The sequence below is a fragment of the Lates calcarifer genome, linkage group LG1, assembly GCF_001640805.2.
Source record: "Lates calcarifer isolate ASB-BC8 linkage group LG1, TLL_Latcal_v3, whole genome shotgun sequence".
NCBI classification, from domain to species: domain Eukaryota; kingdom Metazoa; phylum Chordata; class Actinopteri; family Centropomidae; genus Lates; species Lates calcarifer.
Window position 1 is genome coordinate 17309699 of NC_066833.1, and position 17321 is coordinate 17327019.

Consider the following 17321-nt stretch of genomic DNA (forward strand, 5'->3'; position numbering starts at 1 on the left):
GTGTGCCTGTGTTGAGACTGGCAGCATGTTGAATAGTCAGTGTTGCAGTGCTGTTAAGTAATGAGACCCAGTTTGTGTATGTGTCTCTTCTGAAGCTCAAATAACAGTGTGTTCCTGTTTTCCACCAGGTGGCACAGAAGGTCCTGAAAAATTCCAAGCTGGCATGTAGCCGGTTAGGCCAGTACAGGATGCCTTTTGCCTGGGCAGCACGGTACTTTATCTCTTTTAACAAATTTATCTCCATTAACAGATTTTTATGTGTATGTACTGTGCTTCCTGTGTTTTATATCTGTGTACATTGAATATGCAACTAATCTGAAGATGTCTTCTTGGGCTCTAGAAAATTGTGATGGGTGTTTTTGACAATTCAGTAACATCTTGTCAGTCAGCTGAAACATATATGGAAATAATTGTTAGTTGCAGACCTAGACTGTAAATATTCTTTCTTTGTCCAATGACCACAGGCTGAGTGCAAGAGGAATGTGACTCCTTTTCTCTTTCTTGCAGGCCTTTGTTCAAAGATGCTTCAGGGACGCTGGACAAAAACGCTCGCTTCGCAGCTCTGTATAGACAAGACAGCAACAAGCTGTCCAATGATGATATGCTCAAACTGCTGGCTGATTTCAGAAAGTTAGTAATGTTTCTATGAGTACACTCCATTATAAATAGTCTGAGTAGTCTTGCAGCTGTTCTGGAGAGGGAAGTATGGAAAGTATGTTCCTATAGGTTGTACTTTGGAAAATTCTGGTCAATTTTGAAAATAAGATGTTTGCTCGCATCTGTAAATGTGGCCTAGACATGAACAAATATGCCATTTGTTCATGTCTAGGCTGCTTGCCTGTTTCTTATTCAGCCTTTGATGGTAGATGATAGCAAAGGCTTAACTAGGGTTTATTTTCCTTTCCTCAGGCCAGAGAAGATGGCCAAGCTGCCTGTAATCCTAGGAAACCTCGATGTTACCATTGACAGTGTAGCCCCCGACTTGACAAGTAAGCCCTCTAAACTCACTCCGTGCAGCCAGCGTGAGAGATGAAAGCTGCCTCTGCTCAGACCAGATCGGTCACGTTGTCTGCAGGTTGTTTATTTGGTCTCCCTCCCTCCTGCTTCTGTGTATAGATTGTGTTACCTCATCCTACATTCCTGTGAAGCAGTTTGATACCAGCGAGAAGACCAACATCTTCTTCGAAGTGGAAGAGTTTGTCCCCTGCATAGCCAAATGTTCTCAGCCTTTCACCATCTACAACAATCACCTCTATGTCTACCCGAAGCACTTGAAGTATGACAGCCAAAAGTCGTTTGCAAAGGTATCCCAAACTGTCACTGCATAGCGTCATTGTGTGATTGACACAGACGGGAGCAGGAATTTTGATTGTTTTGTTCCACACATTTAGCATGAATGCTTCCCTAATTACACAGAGAAATTTTAGACAGATCTTCCCCAAGTCTTTTTCAGCAAAGACACTGTTCTGCTCTGGGTCTACAGCATTTTTCTCTCACAGTGTGTCTAACTGGGCCAACTTCGCTCATTGTGTGTGTCCTCAGGCTAGAAACATAGCTGTCTGCATTGAGTTCAAGGACTCAGATGAGGAAGAGGCTGTTTCGCTGAAGGTAAACACATATGTGTCCTGGAAGTGTTCTGAAAATCCCCAAAGGATGACCCCCACCCATCACAGGAACTAATCAGCTATTGTTATTCCATAGTGCATCTACGGACGACCTGGAGGACCCTTGTTTACCAAAAATGCCTTTGCTGCAGTATTACATCACCAGCACAACCCCGAATTTTATGATGAGGTAAGACACGCTGTGCCAGATGTCTGTAGAAGGCCTCAGCGATGCGTGCCATGCACACAAGGCAGTACTGCATGTATTGTATCAGTAAATACAATCATTTATTTGGCTCTTGTCCTGTAGTTCAAGATTGAGCTGCCAACCCAACTTCATGAGAAACACCATCTGCTCTTCACCTTCTACCATGTCAGCTGTGATAGCAACAGCAAGGCCAGCACCAAAAAGAGAGACCAGGTTGAGACACAAGGTAAAACACACAATGGACTTATCTCTGTGTGTGTGAGTGTGTGTGTGTTTGTTATGGATGTTACTGGCTTCATGTATCAGACTGTTAGCTGACTGTCTCCTGCTCTCTCTCTGCTCTTAGTGGGTTACGCCTGGCTCCCCTTGCTAAAGGACGGCAGGGTGATCATGAATGAGAGTCAGATCCCTGTGGCTGCCAACCTGCCTGCTGGATACCTCAGCTGTCAGGAGGGTGCTGGCAAGGTAGACTACAGCCTTAAGTTGTTAAATAGTGATGGCCTGGCCTCATCCACTCAGAGTTCAAGTGTTTCTTTTCAATTCATTATTTAGTGCAGTGCATTTGTAAATAAAAAACTCCACAAACCACAAGCAACAAAATATTGATAATAATTATATATAAAAATAAAGGAAATTCTCTAAAGTCGATGGCACAGATATACTGCATAGTCTTTACTGAATTATTTACTCTATTTTCTTACAGCATTCAGGTCCTGAAGTCAAATGGGTGGATGGAGGCAAGCCTTTATTCAAGGTTTCCACTCACCTTGTGTCCACTGTCTACACTCAGGTTTGTTTCTGTTTTTTAGCTCAACGTTTGTGTCGTCTTCATTCACCTGTATCCTATGAAATCTCATTTGTCACGTCTGAACTCGTTCTTTAATTTCATTACAACCTAGTTTCACGGAGTAACCTCCCATATTCATTTTCAGGATCAACATTTGCACAATTTCTTTCATCACTGTCAAAGCATTGCATCTGCACCCCAGGCATCAGGAGGAGAACTGGTCAAATACCTGAAGGTAAAGTAATGAGAGCAAGATCTTATGGATTTTTTAGGCTATAGATACAGGTACTGATACATTCATTAGAATTCCTGGTTTATACACACATGCTGATATGTGTATAATTCTTTTGTCTACTGATTTTTTGTAGTGATTTTATCTATATAAGGTTCAGTGTTTTACTTTTGCATCACATCTTTTATGAGATTTATATATATTTACTTGATGTTGTTGCTTTCTAACATGTAGATCTGTGTCTTTGCTATTGCCTGGTCGCTGTTAATATACAACATTAATATATATACTGTATGTAGTGCACATGCTGCACAAAGATCTTTAAATTGAGGATTGGAAATTAAGTCTGAACAGATTGGCATTTGATACTGGGATAACAGAAGGGAAATGTTAGGCACTGCAGCTTCTCTGTATTAACCAGCAGCATGTAGCTCATACTCACAGTCACACTTGGTTGATGCTGAATCACATGGAGATTAATGTCCCACTTTGTGCTGTAGTTTGTCAACAGCACATTCTTCTGGACAGTTTGTTCAGGGCTTTTTCCTTTGCCACTCATACAGAATTTATTTGTAGTTTACCTGCAAAGATTAGACTGAGACCAGTAAATATGTCAGAAGTCTATTCATGGATGGCATGGCTCCTTTTTCCAGTTTTTTTCTGTGGCACCAGTAGCTCATATATTGTTTTTTCCATCTCTTGCTCTCGTATTCCAGTCCATGAGAATCTCAGTTTATTGCTCCCCTGGTGGACATAGACATGGAAAGCAACATTTGGTCCAGTGCATCTCTTGGGTTCTAATGTAAACACAGCAGTGAACATGAACAATAGCTAGAGGGTCAAGCAGCAGGTCAGTCTTGCTGACGGGCAACTCGCCAAATGACTTTGGCAGGGCTTGTGTCAGTTTCCTGTGATGCCCAAGTGCCCACTCTCTGCCATGTTCCAGGCACTGGAGCATGCACTGTGGGTGATTAGCACAATGTAGTTCACTCACGTCCTCCTGCTGTTGTTGTTACATTAGTTTCCTCAGGCATTACTTTTGTACCTCTGAGCTCTTTTCTTAAAATATTGATGAAGAAGGCAACGTTACCATTTTCCACATTTATTCTCTTCAGAGTCTGCATGCCATGGAGAGTCACGTGATGATCAAGTTCCTGCCCACCACCCTGAATCAGCTGTTTAGGGTGCTTACCAGTGCCACCCAGGAGGATGTGGCAGTCAATGTCACCAGGCAAGTGTCTCTGAAGCCTTCCTTTACCCAACAAACTGCTTTGAAGTCATTTCATGTTAGTTATGATAAACAACTTGCCAAAAAATTTTATCTTCATGTATGTGTACACAAGAAACCTGTAGAAAGCTGCTTTTGATGTGAAAATCTCACTCATGCTTTCTTTTGCTGTGGCTTCCTTTTAGAGTCATGATTCACATTGTTGCCCAGTGCCATGAGGAGGGTTTGGAGCACTACCTTAGATCATATGTGAAGGTAATAAATTTCATGGTACATGTCGCAAATCACTATGTTTATTTTGTGTTTGCACTAGAGCATTTATGAATCACTTGCTACATGTGTCTTATACAGTTTGTATTCAAGACTGAGCCATACACATCCTCCACCACCCGAACAGTGCACGAGGAGTTGGCTAAAGCCATGACTGCTATCCTGAAGCCTTCCACTGATTTCCTGACAAGTAACAAGTTGCTCAAGGTAACATAATTGTACTTTTTTTTTTAAAGGATTGCACAGTGTATAATTATAATTGACATGAATTTCCTCTTTATTGTTCTCTGATTGATGTTTGTTTGCCATGCAGTACTCCTGGTATTTCTTTGAAGCCTTAGTCAAGTCCATGGCTCAGTACTTGATTGAGAGCGGTAAGGTGAAGGTAAGTCTGCTACAACATGTGTGTTTGACTCAGAGGTGTCTGCTTTATTATAGCTTAGGTTCTTCACTGTAGTTTAGAACATGCCAAGTCTTGTGGACAGCCACAGTACCACAGTCAAAGTATTATGTATCCACAGTCTGTCCCACACTGCTGTGTAGTTTAACTGGCTGCATTTGTTCATACCCCATAAGCAACCACATCCCTGTGTTTAACCTCCACTGGCATAATGTGGAGGCCACAAGGGAAGCAAATAAATGTGCCAGAAGAGTAGACCAGAATGCGACTATTTTCTGTGAGGTTAAAAAACAGTAAAAGGCTGGCAGTCCTTTTTTTCCATAAATCCTATGAAAAGAGCAAGGCTAATAATATGTTGTCTAGTCTGTGTCTCAGTATTCACCATCTTCCCTACACTATCTATGGCTCTAAGACCCAAGCCCATTCACTGTGATTTTAATCTTTTGAAATTGAGCACAAATATGTAGTTTCAATTTTAGAAGAGGTGGAATTTTTTTTAATCAGCAGGGCACTATATTTTTTTTAGCAAACGTCACTCAAGCATCAGTAAATAATAAACTGCATGTTGTGGGACTATTTTCAACCATGGATTAATGCAGATTTGTTTGAAAAAGGATGGCATATGTGCCACTGACTCAAGATAAACTGCAGTGCTCAGGTCCATGGTAATGAAGGAAAACATCACCCAGTGCAACAGTGATGTGTTTTTAAAATGGTTTTGGATCAACAATGGAGCTTTATGACACACACATCTTTGGCTTCACAGACAATACCTGTTATTGGCATCAATTCATTGTTTGTTGTACAATTGGAAACATAAAGAATATCACCATAATAACATTATAAATGTATTTGTATGTTGTATAATAGCATTTGTACCGACATCCTGGTTATGTCTTTCAGCTGTCCAGGAATCAGCGCTTCTCTGCATCTTTCCATCACACGGTGGAGACACTGGTCAACATGATTATGCCACACATCACACAGAAGTACAAAGACAACCTGGATGCTGCCAGGAATGCCAACCACAGTCTGGCAGTCTTCATCAAGGTCAGGATCCACTGTTACTTCTTTGAGAGAACGATGAGTTTTAAAGTGTCAAGTCAAAGCTGAAGAGAGTTTGTACAGCACAGTCAGCACTGGTTTATGTGAGCATGAATTTATTTCGTGTTTGATAAAATAATGACAAAACTGTTTTTGTCCTTCATTCTGTAGCGCTGTTTCAACCTGATGGACAGAGGATTTATGTTCAAGCAGATTAACAACTATATCAACTGTTTTATGCCTGGAGACCCAAAGGTACACTGCCGATATAAACAAGAACAGCATTCATAGAAGCATATCGTGCGACAGCTTGTTTGTAAAAATGATTTATAAAGGAAAGACAGTCAGTCAGAGCTCCAAAGGAGGATATCTGTGTTCCAAATATGGACAAGGTTGTGTAAGAGTGTTATATTAAAGCAACCTCGCTGATTTCTGTTGTTTCTGAATACAGACACTGTTTGAGTTCAAGTTCGAGTTCCTGCGTGTTGTGTGCAACCACGAACACTACGTCCCCTTAAACCTGCCCATGCCATTTGGAAAGGGACGGATACTGAGATTTCAAGGTGAGAAGGTCATCGCGTTTATCTGAGGGTCAAGTACCAAGCCTAATGATTGTTCGTTTAAGTGACACTGTGCTTAGTGTTTAAGTAGAACACTGAAATAAAACCAAAGCACTTTACTGTCCAAGGCTGAGACAAATAAAATAGCTTGTCACATTCACCATCACATATTTTGTATTGTTGTAGCAGTCTTTGATTTCACACTATGTACTTTGTTTCTTTTTCTTATGTGTTCCTCAATTAGCTTTATTATCTCCAAATGATACGGTGGAGTCATACAATACTCCAGTAGGTAGGTGCAAGGTGTGCTGCTTGCATGTCCTCTCCAAAAAGAGCAGACTTCAATCTAACCATTCAACCACAACCAGAAAGTTGCAAATTCCCTCTAAAATCAAAGTGCAAAGTGGTTGATGTGAAATGATTTATATATCTATTTCAAGATATAGTACAGAAATATTATTCCTCTTATAATCTGCAGTCATACAGCATATATAACATAAGATTGGCTCTTTGTTCAGGTGTGGGTTACAATAGGTGCTAGTGGTGAGAGTGAATCCAAAAGACACTTTATCTTCTGTCATTTCTGAGAAATCTGGTGTCTTTTTAACACCTGCATGCTTGAAATGAAGGGATTTTTTTTTTAAGAATAACAAAAGTAAACAAAACCGTGAGTTTAATTTGATTATGGTATTTTTGGGGAATCTTTGTGTCTATGTGATTTAAGATTGCTTTACTGGTCTTAAATGCTGTTGGAAACTATCTGTGAACAGCTGCTGCTGCCGTTCAATCACTAGCTTTAATCCTGTTTGTCTTTCTCCACAATGATCACTGTTGATGTAGAGCAGCAGCTCAGTCACACAGCCTGAATCTCTCAAACACGAAAGATTGTCTGTATATGTTTTTTAGTTTTTTTCCCACACATAGATTGTTAGATAGAAATCAAAACAATAATTTGCCGGCAAGGAAAAAGTTTGAATTGTTCTCTAAGTTTTAATATCGGCTACAATTAATATATTTTCAGATCTTCCGCATTGTTCTTGTTTATATTTCATTGTGTCAGATTTATAATTAATTCTAAAATTACTCTCATTGTTTAGTCCTGTTCATGACTTCATCTCCTCTCACATCCTTCACTTGCTTTTCCGTCAGCTAGTCCTAATCTCTTCATCGTTCTCCTTCTCCCCTCAGACCTCCAAGCTGGATTACTCGCTGACAGATGACTTCTGTAAGAATCACTTCCTGGTCGGGCTGCTGCTCAGGGAGGTCAGTGCGGCCCTGCAGGAGTTCAGGGAGGTTCGTCAGATATCCATCCAGGTGCTGAAGAACCTGATGATGAAGCACACATTTGACGACCGCTACACCTCTAAGGTAAGCATCGCCTTCATACCTCTGCCTCTTGAATTTCACTTCACCTCAGCATCTGATGGCGTTGGTGTGATTTGGAGATATCCTGTTGAGTGGCTGATTTGTTTTCCAGAGCCAGCAGGCCAGGTTAGCCACCCTGTACTTGCCCTTGTTTGGTCTGCTCCAAGAGAATGTCAACAGGCTGAATGTGAAGGAAGTTTCCCCGTTCCCCATCAACCACTCCAACAATGTAAGAGAGCCACCTAGTGGCCACTTTAGAACATGTTATTTAAACATAGCTTTGCAGTCCTCAGTCAAACAGGGAAAAACAACAAAGCATCACACAACCCTACAGCATAACATCTCCATGTACACAGCTGAAAAATTGATGTTCTATACACAAAGATAAGGAAAAACATAGTATTAAAATAAAAAGAGGGGAAAAGGGGGAGAAAGGTGTCTGTAGCAGTGTTAAATGATTTGATTGCAAGTTATTCTGTGCATTTAAACAAATAATAATAGTATAAATAGCTGTCATTCTGTTTTATTGTTCATTTGTGTATCATGTACATGTTTTATATAGTTTATTTTGTATGGCTGCTACCTTGGCCAGGTCTTCCTAGTAAAAGAGATTTCTGATCTCAGTGGGATTTCCTGGTTAGTATAACATAAATAATAATAATAATAATAATAATAATAAAATACAAAATAATATAATAAAACAGAGTTCCAGATACACCAACCTAAGATTGTAATTTATGGATTAGAGTTTTGGGATCAGGGACACCTCTTCACGAGACCTGCGCCTCACACACACCCACTGGCTTTTCACAAGAGCATACAGCACACAGGACTGTGTTCTGTGGTTTTTAAGCTCTTTCACTGTTTTTCATTCAGAATGGAAGAGAAGATTCATTCCTCACCAACGCTTTGATGACACCTCCGAGGTCCAGCACCTTTCTGGACACCAGCTTGCACAAAGACGTTTTTGGAGTCATATCAGGCACCGGTGAATGAAAAAATGAGGATGGAGAATGAAAGAAAAATGCTTTTTAAAAAATATACTGTTCATAAATTGGACCTTTTTAAAAAACATTTTATATGTTTTTTCCAACAGCTTCACCTCACACATCATCCACCCCCAACATTAACTCTGTGCGCCATGCAGACTCTCGCGGCTCACTCATCAGCACTGATTCTGGCAACAGCCTGCCTGAGAAGAACAATGACAAGGGCAACTCTCTGGACAAGGTACATCTCATGATTTCATACAACATTTTCTCAAAATCAAATTTCATCTTTCTGTGACGTGCATGTATAACATCCATTTCACTATGCCTTAGGCATGTCACTCCTTCCCTTGTTATGACAAAAGTGCCACAGAAAGACACTCCTTGTTAACTTGTACCATTAACTCCCCCCCACCTTACCTGCACGGCTGGCCCTGGCAGACGGAGAAGTTTGTACGGAGACACTCTGTCAATGTCCTGCGCTTCTTTACGGAGACTGAGGAGTCTGTGCGCACCAAGCGTGTCACCATGGACTTCTCCCTGCTCTCTGTCCCCTGTGTGCCAGAGAGCACCCTGCAGCCCAGCATTTCACTTCAAGTACAAAACGCCTCCTTCCCTCACGCAATCATCCTCCCTCCTAGGAGTGTCCCTTTTGGGAATGTGAAAGTGTGTGTGAGAGTGTCCTAGCGTCCTGAACTCTAAGCCCCTTTCTTTGCCAGATGATTCTCAGGCTTTGGCCTGTTTGTTCTCTGGTGCCATAAAGCAGACCCACTGTACCACAGGGGCCTCACAGGGTTTGTCTCCTCTCGTTCTCCAGATGTTCATGAGCATGCATGCTTAATGGATTTCTCACTTATGAGTTCCTCTCGCGTGTGCTGTGTCGTTTTTCCTTTCACAGATAGACAGCCTCAAACTAAATCAAAGGATTATATTTTTTTTTTTTTTCTTGTTTGTGCTGTTGTTTGTTTCATCTTCTGCTGAAGCTGTTTTCATTTGTGACGTATGGTAGTGTTTATCACGATGTGCATAACAACAAATGCAGAAAAACAGTCACTCTGGAGTAATTTGCAATTATTACCAAACAAAAAAGCATCTGTCTGTCCAAAAATATGAAATGACTGCACCATAGCCTCACACTTTTTTGTTTAACTTTCCAGGAAAACTAACTTTAACCTCAAAGCTTCCCCCTCAGAAAAACAACCTTTGAAAACCCAAAGCCATAGCCTCATGCTTTCCATGAGGTCATCCCCAGCCAGTTTCATGGTCTAGACTAACTGCTGGCAAAGGAACGTGCTTGGTATATCGCCAACCCCTTGCTGTGGCAGAGCTGTTGCTCCACTGCTGTTTTCTCCCTGCTCTCTGCCTCAGCTGGGAGAAATAGTGATGGTTTTCCACCAGCAGTCTGTCCACCACTCATAGAGCCCTGAAACATCTGAGTGAATGACTCTACTAGTGTAGCTTCACCACTATGATCCCAGGCCTTCAGAGGATTCATACTAATCATGTCGTAACCACTCTGTACTGTAAGTCAGAAAAACATGTAGGTTTTTTTTTTTTAATGCAATGTAGTGTCTCTGACAAATACCAAGACTCGGTTTTCCTGACTTTGATTAATGACCACAAACCATACAGCATACAGTTAAATGCCCTTTTGGTGTTAAATGCCCTTTTGGCTGAGAAGATATGATCTGACAAACAGTGCTTTAGTTTATTTTGAGGCAGCAGAAGGAGCTAGTAATGACTAAGAGCCCTGACAGCATTATTTATTTGTCTGTCTGTGCCTGACCAGCTTCTTTATCCCTCAGAACCAGCCTGCCTCAACCCTGGGCAGCACCCTGTTGCGATGTGATAAACTGGACCAGGCGGAGATCAAGAGCCTCCTTATGTGTTTTTTACATGTGCTCAAAAGCATGTCTGAGGGTAAAATCACTCTCTCTTGTTCCTGCTCTTCATGTTTGTACTATCTCTTTGTCTGAGATTTACATAAAGTGTTCACTCAGATTTCATCCAGGAAAACTAATTGCCCCTACACTGTCAATCACTGTCTCCTCCAGATGCTCTGTTCACATACTGGAACAAGGCTTCATCTGCTGAGCTGATGGACTTCTTCACTCTAGTCGAGTAAGATGCCTCATGTTGTTGCTATTGTGAACCTGACCTTGTAAATAGCGCTGAAAAATGTACAGTGACTGATTTTTCACTTGCTTTCCCTCTCAGAGTGTGCCTCCATCAGTTCAGATACATGGGAAAGAGATACATCGCAAGGTAATGCTGTTGTCAGTGTTTAAATGAGCCACCGTTTTAAAGCCATCTAATTAAATACATGGTGGATTTATTTTTGATCAAGGATTTGAGGCCTCTAGCACAGTGGTTCCCAACCTTTTTGGTCCAACATCCCCCCACACCCCCTTACAGATGAAACACAAGTACCCCTTCATCCACACCACCTGTCATGTTCCAAATATTTCAACCATTTATCCATTACCCTTAGCTAAATATTTTATCTCCTTCTTTTTTAGTCATTTTAACAGATTATTGAGTACTTTTTGTTAATTATTTCAGCCATTTTTTCATTATGGCTGACCACTGGTTATCCATTACTTTTAACAAACTGTAAAACAAACTAGTTTGCACCACTCTCAATAATAACACATTGAGTTCAGATGTTACAGTTGACTCAATAAGGTGACTTTTTTTTTTCTTTTTTTTTTTTCTTTTTTTTAAAATCAAATTATAATTTCTATTTTACTACAGAAATACCCCCCGGGGTGCAGCTACCCCTGTTTGGAAATCACTGATCTAGACACCACTATGAGAAGACAGAATCATTTTTCCTGCTGTACATTAATTGCCCATTAAACTTGATATTGTATATGACAGTAATGTGGCTACTTGTTGACCTCAGTTTTTATCATCCGGGGTAAAACATAACTGCTGAATGTGTGTGATTGTTGAAGGGTGTGAATGTATGTCCAGCACAAGTATTTAAAGTAATTAAAATGTATCCAAACACATGTGCTGTACTCTGTCTCCACTATTTGGGAGCTCTGGCCTTGGCTCCTAGTGGGCTTTGGGTGTTCACTCTCTCTAACCTCCCACCACTGTTTCTATCTTTATTCACTTAAATGCTGGCAAGTTTAACATAATGAAATAAAACCTGGCTCCTGCCCTCTCCTGCTTGGGTAAGCCTAAAGGAGGAACTGACTTTCTTAAACTAACTGCATGATATCTTCTCACTCCAGTAAAAGTTGCAGTGCTGTGACACAACTACTTGCTCTCTAAATTCACATGTAGCCTCTCCCACTCTTACATGCATGGCTTGCGCTGTAACTCACTGCTTTCACGCTGCTATTAGCACCTTGATGATTTTATTATTAAACTGCATGCCAAACATGCAATTACAACTTTACTTCGCTACATACAATAGGTGTTAGTGCAGGTACATGTGTAAAGTCACCAAAAAGTGATCAAATGTTTTTTCAAAATTTTCAGACTTCTGATTTAGATATTTCTGTATTATGGCACCTTAACAATTTATAAGCTAAGTTATCTTTAAATCTGATGTAGCTCTAAGGACATTTGAGTGGTATTTACACCGCTCAAGTGTGTAAAGTGGTGTATTAATCACCTTAACTTGCTTCACTAACTCTGGCTCTGCTGGTCATCAGCTGTTCATCTAACATTGTCCTGTTTCCTCATCAGGAACCAGGATGGGGCAGGACCCGTAGCACATGAGCGGAAGTCTCAGACTCTGCCTGTGTCCCGTAACAGGGCGGGAATGATGCATGCCCGCTTACAGCAGCTCAGCAGCCTGGATAACTCATACACTTTTAACCACAGTAAGTGTCCCATACTGTACTCCTCATCAAACATCCTCCACCAGAGGACCCCCGTCCTCCTCTGCCTCACCCTGCGTAGTCTGACTCCTCATGCTTTCCAAAATCATTGTCATCAACATCATCCTCTTCCTCCTTCTCTTTTTAAACCCAGCCCACTTTCAAGCAGAAAATGCCTCAGAAGACATGGGGGTATAATCAGTTAATTAAATAAAACAGGGGCCAAAGTAGCTGTGTGTAGTATCACGCTGATTTTATCTAAAGAGGTTAATTTGTGTGATCAGTCTGTTAAATGGCATCATTTAATAAAGTTTCTTTGTGTTTTCAGTGTAAGAAAGATTTCAAGTATTCTTGGAATATCTGTAGACCATGGTAAGAATGTATCAGGTTGGCAGGCAGTTTGCAGACTGTTACTGGCTCTGTTCATTTGGAGCATGCCTGTTTTAACTGAACATCAGCTTTTAAAACACCTGTCATCTCTCTGCCCAGCTCATCCACTTTCAACTTCATTTTACATTTCATTCTCTGGAAGAAGAAACAATTTAAATAAAATAAGAGGGGTTTCATTCCAAAATGCTACCTGTGCCTTTAAGAAAAATCCTGCTTAAGATTCATTCATAAATCTAAAAAATCTAATCATAGCTAAAAGTTGTTCTACAAACCTCACTGTGCCTTTCAGTGTGTCTTTCACTTGATAAAATGTTTTCATTTGCAAATAGTTAGATCATTTATGTTTCAGTTTGGAATGAAACTTTGTCACTTCAACTTAATTACATTTTCCATCCTTTAAATTTTCCATCCCTAGCAACAGCTTTGACTTTAACTCTAAGGTCTTGTATTTATAAGAAATATGATGATGATTGTGTATCTGTGTGTTGGTCTGGGTAGAACAGCTACAGCCTTTTGTTGTGTCTTCTCTAGCTTACAGTCACTCAGACGCTGACGTGTTGAATCAGTCGCTGCTGGAGGCCAACATCGCCACTGAAGTGTGCCTGACTGTCCTGGACACCCTCAGTATCTTCATTATGGGTTTCAAGGTAACAAAAATAACACTTCTTGTCACATATTTGCTATTCTTGTAAGCTTACTCTGTACTGGAACCATTTTTCTTTAAATACCGTATATATCTATATGTCTAATGAGATCCACGTGAATCTCTTTTTTCTATTTCTAGATTAAATTTTCAGTCAGTTTCTAAGACGATGCTCTCTTTCTCCACAGACACAGCTGTGCTCTGACCACGGCCACAGTCCACTCATGAAGAAGGTTTTTGAAGTCCACCTCTGTTTTCTGCGAATCAATCAGTCAGAAACGGCCCTCAAGCAGGTCTTCACTTCACTGCGCACCTTCATCTACAAGGTTTGAAAGACCTTTCCATGCCTTTATTAACAATCCTCCTTTTGTCACGGCCTTAGTCTTTCACAGTAGCTGATGACTTTTCCTGTCTTTCATTCTCCAGTTTCCCTGCACATTCTTTGAAGGGCGTGCTGACATGTGCGCTGCGTTCTGCTATGAGATCTTGAAGTGTTGTAACTCCAAGCTGAGCTCCATTCGCAGCGATGCAGCCCATCTGCTCTACTTCCTCATGAAGAGCAACTTTGACTACACAGGTCGCAAATCCTTTGTCCGGACGCACTTACAGGTAGGACAGTCCCTGTATTGATCCTTACTTACTACCACAGAATGATAAAAAAAACTCATTGTGTTTAATCTGCTTGATGCTTCATGATTTGAATTAGAATTGCTTACAGGAATAATTTTGAAGAAATAAAAAGTCCCCTACAGAAATTTAGTTCTCTCTAGCTGTAAAACATGGTTAAATATAATGGGTATTCAAATGCTCTGTTCCTGTATTTGGCAGTACTTTGCTGGTACTTTTCACACTCCACTACCCACTACCCTTCTCAAGTCCCAAATAAGCTTGAATACACCACACACACACACACACACACACACACAGCTGCAAGTCTCCACACAAGTGCATGTGTAACATCACATACATTTACTTTGTGAACGCATCATTTTGTCAAATGTGCAAGCCCAGTTTGTGGCAAAGAGAAGGCCAACTACTTCCATAGTTTTCTACATATTATGTTTTATTAAGGTCAGAGGAAAAGTAGGAAAGAAAGCCAGTGTCAACCAAACACAAGACAACACATTTTCTCTCCTTTTCTTCAGGTGGTGATTGCTGTCAGCCAGTTGATAGCTGATGTCATTGGTATCGGAAGTACCCGCTTCCAGCAGTCTCTGTCGATCATCAACAACTGTGCCAACAGCGACAAAACGATCAAGGTAAGCAAGTCATTTGTGTTTGTGATCATTCCACTTAAAATTTCACTTAAATAAACTGTTAAACTGAAATATATGCTTAAACCAGCAATAACACAACTGTCTGCTCCACAACAGAACACAGCTTTCCCATCAGATGTGAAGGACCTGACCAAGCGCATCAGGACAGTTTTGATGGCCACGGCTCAGATGAAGGAGCATGAGAGAGATCCAGAGATGCTGGTGGACCTGCAATACAGCCTTGCCAAGTCTTACGCCAGCACACCTGAGCTGCGCAAGACCTGGTTGGACAGCATGGCCCGAATCCACGTGAAGAACGGAGACCTGTCAGAGGTCTGTGACAAGAGACGCCACTCAGTCTCTGTGGCTGAATAGGTTCAGCTTTGACATAACGGTGGCTAATTTAACATGTGATAATTTCTTTTTGTTAACAGGCAGCCATGTGCTATGTGCACGTCGCAGCACTGGTGGCTGAATACCTGCGGAGAAAAGGTGCTTCATTAATCTGTTTATCTTGTGTGCCACACAGCAGCCACATGTGTGCTCTATGTTGTTCACAAGTAGTTAACATATCTGTAAAACATTTAGAATTATGGTCCTGCACTATTCCTTGAAATCTGTCTAATCTGTGGTGCAGGCATGTTCAGGCAGGGCTGCTCAGCTTTCCGCGTCGTGACTCCAAACATTGATGAAGAAGCAGCAATGATGGAGGACGTCGGCATGCAAGACGTCCATTTCAATGAGGTACTTATATCTTTTATACTACTAATGCTTGTAAATACTCTGCATATTTATATGCAACTACACCATGACTCAGCTTTATTTCAGTGCATGTACAATTACAATTTTAAGTCTAACAAGTGTAATAATATGTTAGTATTACCATTATTACCATTTTCTTTATATACATAGATGTGCGTTTTTCTTCATATCCTTTTAGTCATCATATTTGGTCATGATAGAAGAGGCACTGACTTATCAAACACTTTTTATTTAAGCTAAATCTCTCGTTTCCTCAGGATGTCCTAATGGAGCTTCTGGAGGAGTGTGCAGATGGCCTGTGGAAAGCTGAGCGTTACGAGCTCATCTCTGACATCTACAAGCTCATAATCCCCATTTATGAGAAGCGCAGGGACTTTGAGGTACAACTTTTTTCTCATCAGGAATTTTATTTCCCCACAACTATTCCCACTAATTTAGCCTCAGTATTAACCATTAGAATCCACAGCTTCTAATCATATTATTTTTACTTCTTTGCACAGAAACTGGCCCACCTGTATGACACACTGCATCGTGCATACAGCAAAGTCACAGAGGTCATGCACACAGGCAAAAGACTGCTGGGCACCTACTTCAGAGTGGCTTTCTTTGGCCAGGTGAGTTAAACTCTCGAGCTACAATAGCAGTTGATAACTAACAATGGTGTTTACACTAAATACATGTTTTTATTTTTCATTAAATTTTGCACATTTATGCACCAACTGTATTTAGAATGAATCAACCTATTACACAAATAGCTGCAGCTGATTATACAAAACAGCACAGTTAAAATTTGTTGCTGGTTTGGCAAAGTAATTCACATTCCGCATGGGGGCTGCTGAAGGTGTTTTTTATTTTTAAGAGCATGACCACATGCTCCACTCTAATACCCTTCTCTGCTTTTTATCTTCTTTGAAGGCGGCGGTAAGTTGTGCCATAGACCTTGTTAGCTTCTCTGAGCGGCCTGAGTCTTTGTGTGGTGTTGGTGCTTTTGTAATCCATTGCACTTCTCAATCATAGTTTGCTGCTTTAAGTTACAGTAACAATCAGTCACCGACGCTGCTTTCTGTTTTTGGGACTGTGTTGCATGGCACCCATCCACTTCTGTACTCATTTCAGTGTTTCTGTTTTTGTGTTACAGATCTAAATGTATACGACTTTAGTACTGATCCTTATTTCTATTAGTTTTATTTAGAAATCATTTGTTGGGTGTGGTTACCTCTACTCGTGTGCTGCTGATAGAGATCCACAGATCCATGTCTCTCTTGACATGGTGGTGTAATTGGTGATGTAGCAATATTAATACAAGTGTTACGTTTCTTCGTAGTATTTAGGTAGTTGTCATGGAATAACAATGATTTTATTTTCTGTTGTCCACACCCTGTAGCAGTACCAGTTTACTAACTCAGAGGCTGAGGTAAATCAATGAGAAAACCACCATTGCAGTTGGACTACAGTGATGTTTTAGGCTGTGTTTGCTTCTTTGCTAATGCAGTCGGTGCTATTTCACGTGGATTGCTTAACTCATAGCCCTTTAACTCCTCCTCTACTCTAGCCTCAGTGTTGTCCTAATCATAGTAGGAAACCCTTAAAGGGCTAATAGCAGGGTTCATCTTTCACTGGGTAAATGCATGGCTTCACCCATCTGTCCATGGGACTCTCTACCTTTTACATATAAGAAACCAACTAATCTAAGTGCTCCCACTGACAGTGTGAAATCCATGGCCCCCACCTCTGTCCTTAGTCTGTC

At 40.8% G+C, this 17321-nt stretch overlaps 1 protein-coding gene across 2 annotated transcripts in view; it reads left to right on the forward strand.

Annotated features, from left to right (window-relative positions):
- Positions 1-17321, forward strand: part of zmp:0000001200 (dedicator of cytokinesis protein 9) — a 54778-nt gene that overhangs the window by 32497 nt on the left and 4960 nt on the right. The window contains exons 14-48 of one of the 2 annotated variants that reach the window (XM_051071193.1): positions 129-211; positions 508-630; positions 910-989; positions 1117-1304; positions 1543-1608; positions 1702-1794; positions 1915-2038; positions 2159-2277; positions 2516-2602; positions 2745-2834; positions 3947-4062; positions 4245-4314; positions 4411-4536; positions 4643-4714; positions 5633-5779; positions 5945-6028; positions 6225-6336; positions 6593-6636; positions 7531-7701; positions 7811-7927; positions 8575-8686; positions 8795-8928; positions 10493-10607; positions 10742-10808; positions 10905-10952; positions 12390-12526; positions 13445-13560; positions 13745-13882; positions 13983-14165; positions 14702-14815; positions 14930-15145; positions 15247-15304; positions 15450-15556; positions 15832-15954; positions 16075-16188. In XM_051071193.1, coding sequence (XP_050927150.1) covers positions 129-211; positions 508-630; positions 910-989; positions 1117-1304; positions 1543-1608; positions 1702-1794; positions 1915-2038; positions 2159-2277; positions 2516-2602; positions 2745-2834; positions 3947-4062; positions 4245-4314; positions 4411-4536; positions 4643-4714; positions 5633-5779; positions 5945-6028; positions 6225-6336; positions 6593-6636; positions 7531-7701; positions 7811-7927; positions 8575-8686; positions 8795-8928; positions 10493-10607; positions 10742-10808; positions 10905-10952; positions 12390-12526; positions 13445-13560; positions 13745-13882; positions 13983-14165; positions 14702-14815; positions 14930-15145; positions 15247-15304; positions 15450-15556; positions 15832-15954; positions 16075-16188 — 3894 coding nt within the window. Of the gene's footprint in view, positions 1-128; positions 212-507; positions 631-909; positions 990-1116; positions 1305-1542; positions 1609-1701; positions 1795-1914; positions 2039-2158; positions 2278-2515; positions 2603-2744; positions 2835-3946; positions 4063-4244; positions 4315-4410; positions 4537-4642; positions 4715-5632; positions 5780-5944; positions 6029-6224; positions 6337-6577; positions 6760-7530; positions 7702-7810; positions 7928-8574; positions 8687-8794; positions 8929-10492; positions 10608-10741; positions 10809-10904; positions 10953-12389; positions 12527-13444; positions 13561-13744; positions 13883-13982; positions 14166-14701; positions 14816-14929; positions 15146-15246; positions 15305-15449; positions 15557-15831; positions 15955-16074; positions 16189-17321 lie in introns of those variants that run through there. The other variant, XM_018673570.2, reaches the window with a different exon arrangement.